General features: G+C 42.9%; 1 protein-coding gene across 2 annotated transcripts in view; it reads left to right on the top strand.

The window, feature by feature from the left end:
* Positions 1-8,851, top strand: part of LOC106812588 (visual system homeobox 2-like) — a 63,941-nt gene that overhangs the window by 32,998 nt on the left and 22,092 nt on the right. For both annotated transcript variants that reach the window (XM_014816496.1, XM_014816495.1), the window contains exon 3: positions 2,494-2,617. In XM_014816496.1, the coding sequence (XP_014671982.1) occupies positions 2,494-2,617 (124 nt within the window). The remainder of the gene's footprint in view (positions 1-2,493; positions 2,618-8,851) is intronic.

Below are 8,851 nucleotides of genomic sequence, written 5' to 3'. Positions count from 1 at the left end.
CATTTTTCCATGTACGCACGCACGCACGCATTTTCCCATGTACGCACGCACGCAAGCATTTTTCCATGTACGCACGCACGCACGCATTTTCCCATGTACGCACGCACGCAAGCATTTTTCCATGTACGCACGCACGCATGCATTTTTTTATGTACGCACGCACGCATGCATTTTTCCATGTACGCACGCACGCATGCATTTTCCCATGTACGCACGCACGCATGCATTTTTCCATGTACGCACGCCCGCAAGCATTTTTCCATGTACGCACGCACCCATGCATTTTTCCATGTACGCACGCACGCATGCATTTTCCCATGTACGCTCGCACGCGTGCATTTTTCCATGTACGCTCGCACGCGTGCATTTTTCCATGTACGCACGCCAAGTATGTGTCGCTTACTAGCGGAGATGTAACACGTCACAACGGTACTAATTATTATAGTAGACACATTGTATTTACAACTTCATCCACATTGTATTACTTTGTATTGCATATAGGAGTCTAACAACCAACGTTTTGCATTTATTGATTATAAAACTAAATTGATAATATATAGATATATAATAACCTTCCTGCGTACACATCACGTCCCTGCGTGAAATGTATTATGATTTTCGGATTTAAACCGAGGCCATGCATTGAATACAGCCACATGATCATCACTATGCACCGACCACTCGGCGAATTGTAATGTAGAACAAGATAACATCTCCAACGTGTAACAACGTCGACAGATATAACAATGTGCGAGAAAGCTGAACATATTTCAGATGAATGCTTACCCTAATAAATTGCGAAAACTAAATATAATTATTCCGCACGCCGAAGTTCGATGCAACGCGACTGCATAAAAGAACAATTTCATGAATGTGGCAATTATTTAGTTGGCAATTTGTGGTCGCCGCACGCGTTTATAACCCCCGTATTCCGTTGGTGTGCGAGCTGTTATTTATAATAATGTACGCGTACCGCGCGCGCTGTGCGATATAGCACGTGACTTCTTGCGTGCTCGCAGCCTAACAATGCTCCTTATTGTAGCTCGCAGCGCGCATGCAGAGTAAATGCCTACTGGTTTCCCTAAATAGGAAATATCGCGCTTACAGGGACTAATGCCTAATTAAGAGGCAACCGTGAAGAAACACAATCAGTTACAAGGCTTTGTTAACGAGGCTTGCGTTTAATTACCGTCGAGCGTCTAAATTAGTGTAGAAAAAATACTCGTTAGAAATAACCCGTCGTACGTTACTAATTACTTTGCGGAAGAGAAGCTTTGTTGTGAGGGTTTTATCGGCGTGCGCTCGTTCATCTGAGACGGTATCCTGCGAGCCAGACATGACGGCATTCATGGGCGAGGCGGTGTCCAGTACCATGAGTGTGTAATTGTCCCAGTTAATTGTGAAACTTATTAGATACATAATGTACTACTGTTTTATGCGACCACACTCGTTGATGTCTGCACCTAAACAGGAAGGTACACGTTAATTTCCTGCATAACAACAGACGAGTAGAACGCATGCTACCGGTGATAAAAGCCAGCAGGCAGATTGTACGGCATCCACTAACCAGCAGACAAACCGCATCCCTTTGTCTACAACGTGGTGAAGGAATTCGCCATCGTCGCAGCACTGCCTTCCATCTAGCAGGCAAGCCGACGATACGCAACCCTTTCTGTTATACACATTGCGATAGTGTCAACATGGAGCCGTTTCATTGGTCACCCGCGGCCTCTTAGACAAATTGTTATTGGCAAAATTGGTCCTTACTTCTATTAAACACTTCGGAAAGTGCATAAGAAAATTAATTCGATTTCCTCGTGGCAGAACTCCGAACACTGAAAGCACAGCAGCTAATGTCCAGATAAGATAAAGCGAGGATCTAAATGCAATTTCCAGACGACGAATGCTTTCACCCTTTCGCCCCGCACGCTTTGCCACTCAAAGCAAGTCCAGTAGTAATTAAATAAAAGCCACAGAAGATGAAGAGAGACAACCTTTGGTCTCCCCGCTATATTGCCTCTTACACAACCGAGTGCACATAAATGGATTACTTAGATACGCGGGTAAAACTTTCAGACAAATGGAAAACATGGATGTCAACATAGCTTGCGATGACTCTTTGGCACGAGGCGGCATATTGTGGGGATGTGCCAGCTAGGTATACGTATAAGCAGATACGTATAAACCGCATCCTTATTGATGATCGCTGTTTGTGTCTATAGAGGTGAAAAACGCAGCAGTCGCACATATATTATTTACGAATAAAGCTAGTACACACAACCGCCTACAAAGAAAATCAACGAACAGTTCAATCTGGCGTGAATTTTCATTCCCGTATTTATTCGTCTCTAGGGAATAACTTAAACGAAGACAAATCAATCTCGTTTAAGCGGTTTCCTTCATTTGGCATCTTGAGTGATTACATTCGCAGGCATCTAGAATGTTTTTGCGTGCATGTTTTTGTTTTGAACTCGTGTAATGTTTTGTCTGTAGGACGATATTCACGAGTTATCAACTGGAGGAGTTGGAGAAAGCATTTAAAGAGGCACACTACCCGGATGTGTACGCGAGAGAACTGCTCTCGCTCCGGACCGACCTACCCGAGGACAGAATCCAGGTAAGGCCAGAAATATTTATACGTCTAGTATTATAATAAGTAGACATGGTAATAGTTGAGATCATTCAGCGGGTTATAAACGTAATTTAGTATTATAATAAGTAGATGAGTATAGTTGAGATAATACAGCGATTTATAAACGTAATTTAGTATTATAATAATTACATTGTAATAGTTGAGATCATTCAGCGGTTTATAAATGTAATTTAGTATTATAATAAGTACATGGTAATAGTTGAAAACTATACAGCGATTTATAAACGTAATTTAGTATTATAATAAGTACATGCTAGTAGTTGAAAACTATACAGCAATTTCTAAGCGTAACTTAGTATTATAATAAGTACATGCTAATAGTTGAAAACTATATAGCAATTTCTAAGCGTAACTTAGTATATTATTATAATAAGTAGAAGAATGCATAGCAATAGTTCGGCGATCATATCATATCAAATCATACGGCGATTTATAAACGACAGACAGGTGGTGTTACTGTGAGCTAGCGACCTCTCTATATATATACTATCAGGAGTCTATCAATATTGATATATATATATTGATTATATAATTTGAATATACATATATATTGATTATATATGTATATTGATAGACTCCTGATACTATCAAGAGTAGATAATAGGAGATATACATTTCCTATTATCTACTCTTGATACTATGTATAGGCCCTACCTCGTCTTACAGCAGTTCTATATAATAAGCCAAAACCTATCAAAATTCGCGTGCGCTCATATTGCCATTGCTATGAAAACACCCTTAGAAAATCAGATCCCATCTATAAAATACTAATCAAGAAGAACGATGTCAGCTCTACATCAGAACGTGGCCGCCGTCGTCATTTCAAGTGGCGCCCGTATGTTCTGGTTAACGCGACGAGGTTTGAAATATAATGATATCCGCTGATGCGTCTACAATGAGCCGGTAAACATATCGCTGACTGACACCCCGGTGTGTCTTCATCCTGAGATTATCGATCGCTTCACATCCGTAGTCGTCGCACAGGCACCGGTAGCTTGTTTTCAGACGAGCACGCATGACGCGTGTGCATCGTATGTATAGATGTGCCAATTACGCGTCCCGATATTGAATGTCATGTCTGATCAATGGGGTGGGACAGAAGGCGAGGTGAGCAGAGAGGCACACCTGATATTCCAAAGAGTTGCGAGCAGGTAATTAAAAAGCTGATTACCTGTGCTCGCTCAGCGGAAGTCGAGGAAATTGTGCCAATTGCGTCGTTTAAGCACATTTGCCCGCGTGTCGGGTCACGTGACTGCACGCTGGCGCATCGATCGTCTGCGAGTCCGCAACCGCGCGCGTAAACAAAAGCAATTAGAGAGAAGCAGCGGTCGTCTGCTACTCGCCACTGCCTGACATCATCTATAGCTCCGCCAAGCAAGCATCTCAGGTTGTACTAACTACGTGAAAAGACCGAGAGTTTGAGTGATAGACGTGAACTTGATGATATACTTGACCTTTTAACGTCATAAAACACCGTGTGCGCGTGATCCCGCGGTATAGTGTGGCTTTATGATTATTACTACATGACATATTATGACGTCGATGCTTTGCGAAACTGTTCTGCCGTGAGAGAAGTAACTGAGCAGAAACTGCGTTTTTTCCCTAAATTGGTTTTCACACATGAATAATATCTTGCTACTATAGCGTTACCATAGCTACGGCTACGAATATATCTGTTCCCAATATTATTCGAGCATCTTCTAGCCGGGGCTCCCTCCTACAGAGCGAGAGAGAGAGACGCTTGGCCAAACCTTAAAGGAATCGATAAGGGCAATTAGTGCTTTTAATTAGAGGGTCTCGGTAAGATTTGTACAAAGAAATGCCGTGTGTCGTGTTCCGGCGTGTTGGCTTTCAGCATGCGCCGCGCACGCACTCGCGTTAAACACAAGTTATTTGTGTCGCAGTCTGTGTGTATTTCCTGACAGTGACATGGCGGCCACAAAGGCTGCGATCTATAAACCTATTGAAGAACGTGATTTAAACGCGAATTAGCAAGCATTTGTCATGTCCGGTCGGCTGTGCGGCTTTATTGGATCACGCTTATAATAGCCATTCGCATAAGTGGTACATTCTCCAATAAATCAACGATTAATTCCACTGCCGCTGCTACGACGCAAGGTAGCCGTTCACCTAAAGTAAGGGGAACATCACGCACGCACGCACGCACGCACGCACGCACGAGCACGCACGGGTTCAGCTATGCATGGTTGGTGCGTGTGCGCGTGCAAATTATCGTTGTGACCGCCAACTAAGTGCATGGAGCACGCACGCACGCACGCACGCACGCACATGTAAGAAGATAATATAGATTAGTGGTAGGACTGCAGTTAGTAGATGTGTAAGATGTGTTAGTGTAGACCAGTTAGGTAGATGTGGAGATGTGTAGTGTAGATGCAGTTCAACTAGAGGCCTAGTAAGACAAAATGTTGTTAGGTCGATTATTTTCCAGTGTAACGCAACGTTAGATAGAAAGTGTAAGATTGTTTAGTGTAGAGATCCGCAGTTACGTAGAGGTAAGAGTGTTATGTAGATGCCACGTGAGTAACAGGTGTAAGCTGTGTTAATGTTGGTAGGACGCAGATAGTAGACTGTAAGAGTGTTATGTAGACGCAAGTTAGTAGAGTGTAAAGAATGTGTTAGTTGTAGCTGCTGTCTAGTAAGTGGTAAGTTGTGTTAGTGTAGATGCTGTCATAGTAGAGGTGTAACACATGTTTTTGTTTATAGGTAGCGTACAGATGCCTCGGTTAGTACGAGATGTAAGATGTGTCATCACGTGGTACAGATGCTGTTTAGTAGAGTGTAAAAAGATGTGTTGAGTCAGGACTACTTGTGTAGTGCAGACGTGTAAGGCATTTATCTGGTGTCAAATGTGTTATGACCAGTGCTGTTAGTGAGAGTGTGAAGATGTGTTAGAATGTACGATGCTGTTAGTAAGACGTGTAGATGTGTTAGTGTAGAGATGCTGTGTAGTAGAGTGTAATGATGTGTTAGCTAGACGCTAGTTAGTCCCGCACGCATGCATATTTTGACTTATTGAGTACACGTGTAGTGAGTGTGTCCACACGCGCGCGATGACCCCCACCAGACTGCCAAGAGCACGGTCCATGGACGGGCAGACCAGGAGACAATAACCAAATAGTCTAGAGGAAGAAAGAAGACCTGACAGGAGGAGACGGAAGCAACGCAATGGTATGAGGAGGACCGGACAGACAGAGAAGGAGACCGAACAAGAGTAAGACCCTAGTCCAAAGATCATGGATAGTTGTGACCACATGCCTGCAACAACGAGACGAGTATGATATGTATAAGCGAGAGAGAGGGACACCTGGCGAAGAGAGAAAGGGAGAGAGAGAGAGAGAGAAGGAGAAGAGGGACAGAGAAATGAGAGCAAAAGGCTAGGGACAGAGAGAGAAAACGGCCTACAAATATCGAATAGAGAGTAGAAGAGTGAGATCAGCTATATATGAGTGAGACGAACAAATCTGTGACGAGAGAGACGTGGACAGAGAGAGAGAAAGAGGGAAAGATAGAGAGAAGAAAGGAGAAAGAGAGAGAGAGAGAAGATTGGAGAGCGAAAGACAACACGAGAAAGGAGAATGAGACGGAGCCCCTTGTCCCTAGAGAGAGAAGAAGAAGAGAGAGAGAGAAGAGAAAGGAGAGAGAGAAACTCTATAGACATGACAGTCGAAAGCACTCCAGAGAGAGAAGAGCAGAGGAGAGAAGAGACAGCACGAGAGAAAGAGATCATATGGACAGAGAGGCCGGCCACGAGGCAGACGACCGGCATTTTTCGCATGTACTGCCAACCAAACAGGAGAGAGAGAACTACCGCGATCGAGTGTACAGCTCGATCTAGACACCACTGGATTTCACGTTTTACATGTATTTACTAAATTAATAAATATAAAAATATAGAAAAACATAAAACAAGAAACATAGACAGTTAGACAATGACACATTTAAATAATAAATATACATTTTACACTTACACCAATTAAATTCAGAATTAATATACTACGTGATGAACAAATGACTAGAGCAATTATAAAACTTATACATTAAAAAGATTCATCACACTACCAAGTTGCCACCGCCGGAGCGGGAAGATATGAGGCCACATCCATCGTTACTAGACCAGCCCTGCGACAGGTTAACGCTGCCGACACACCATTCCTGACTTCTGGCCCCTACCAGAACCTGTCACCAGCCCATAAGACCTTTAACAGAGAAGAAGAGGAGACAGTTGGCGACAAGAAAAGAAGCAGAGTAGTCCGAGCCACCACCAGTTGCAGATTTCTTTATCCAGTGTACGAAAACGCACGCGTGCATTGTTTAAGCCATGTAGCGAGTAAGTTAACGCAAGGGGTAAGTAGACTAGAGTATTACCGCTTACTAAGCGAGTATGAAAGTACCACGTCACAACGGTACTGAAATGTAATTATAGTAGATCACATTGTATTTACACATTGCCCGATAATCGCTTCCAACTTCTCCACGTCGCCCTCATTGGTGCCTGCTCGGCCGATAAGAAGACTTCAATATCCCCGTCCCTACTTCTGCCGCTAACCTGCCCCTAACCTTTGCCCCCCCGTCCCCTACCTCTGCCCTATCCTGCCCCCACCGTTGCCCCCTCCGTCCGCTACTTCCTGCCCCTACCGCTGCCCCCCTTTGCCCCCTACCCTGCCCCACTTGCCCCCGCCCATATTATAGAGTTAAAATCTGGTGCCTGGTCTCGTGGGCATTGTATTACTTTGTATTGCTAATAGGAGTCTAACAACCAACGTTTGGCATTTATTCGATTATAGAAACTAAGTATTGATAATATATAGATAGTATAATAACGAGCTTCGCTGCGTACAGACCATGCCACGTCCCCCTGCGTGAAATGTATTATGAATTTTCGGATTTAACTGCGAGCGCCATGCATATGAATAAGCCACATGATCCATGGCACTATGCGCCGACACTCGGCGATTGTAAATGGTAAGAACAAGATAACGATCTGCCAACGTGTAACAACGTCGATACAGATATAACAATGGTGCGAGAAAGCTGAACATATTTCAGATGAATGCTTACCCTAATAAATTGCGAAAACTAAATATAATTATTCGCCACGCCGAAGTTCGATGCAACGCGACTGCATAAAAGAACAATTTCATGAATTGGCAATTATTTATGTTGGCAATTTGTGTCGCCGCACGCGTTTATAACCCCCGTATTCCGTTGTGTGCGAGCTGTTATTTATAATAATGTACGCGTACCGCCGCGCTAGCTGTTGATAATAGTAGGTGACTTCTTGCGTGCTCGAGCCTAACAATGCCTTATTGTAGCTCGCAGCGCGCATGCAGAGTAAATGCCTACTGGTTTCCCTAAATAGGAAATATCGCGCTTACAGGGACTAATGCCTAATTAAGGCAACCGTGAAGAAAGCAAATCAGTTACAAGGCTTTGTTAACGAGGCTTGGCGTTTAATTACCGTCGAGCGTCTAAATTAGTGTAGAAAAAATACTGCTTAGAAATAACCGCGTCGTACGTTACTAATTACTTGCGGAAGAGAAGCTTGTTGGTGTGGGTTTTATCGGCGTGCGCTCGCTCATCTGAGACGGTATCCTGCGAGCCAGACATGACGGGCATTCATGGGCGAGGCGGTGTCCAGTACCATGAATGTGTAATTGTCCCAGTTAATTGTGAAACTTATTAGATACATATAATGTACTACTGTTTTACATAATTCTCTCTGTTCGTCTGATTCTCTTTCTCTCTCTCTCTTTCTCTCTCTCTCTCTCTCTCTCTCTCTCTTCTCTCTCTCTCTGTCTCTCCTCTCACTCGCCTCTCTCTCTCTCTCTCTTGTCTCTCTCTCTCTCTCTCTACTTTCACTCTCTTATATATATATATATATATTATATATATATATATATATTATATAATATATATAGCGAGAGAGAGAGAGACAAGAGTAAGATATATATATATATATATATATATATATATATAATAGAGAGAGAGGAGAGAGAGAGAGAGAGAGAGAGAGAGAGAGATTTATTTATTTATATATTTATTTATTTGTGTATAGACAGACTATGTGTCGACAGGCGTGCTATGTAATGATCCTAATTTTTCAAATAAAGTTAAATATTATTACTTGCAGGATTTACGCCAGTTTAATAATGTATATATTCATGTATATAAAAAAGT

The sequence above is a fragment of the Priapulus caudatus genome, unplaced genomic scaffold (genome assembly GCF_000485595.1).
Source record: "Priapulus caudatus unplaced genomic scaffold, Priapulus_caudatus-5.0.1 Scaffold664, whole genome shotgun sequence".
NCBI classification, from domain to species: Eukaryota; Metazoa; Priapulida; class Priapulimorpha; order Priapulimorphida; family Priapulidae; genus Priapulus; species Priapulus caudatus.
This window is presented reverse-complemented; position numbering and strand designations above follow the sequence as displayed.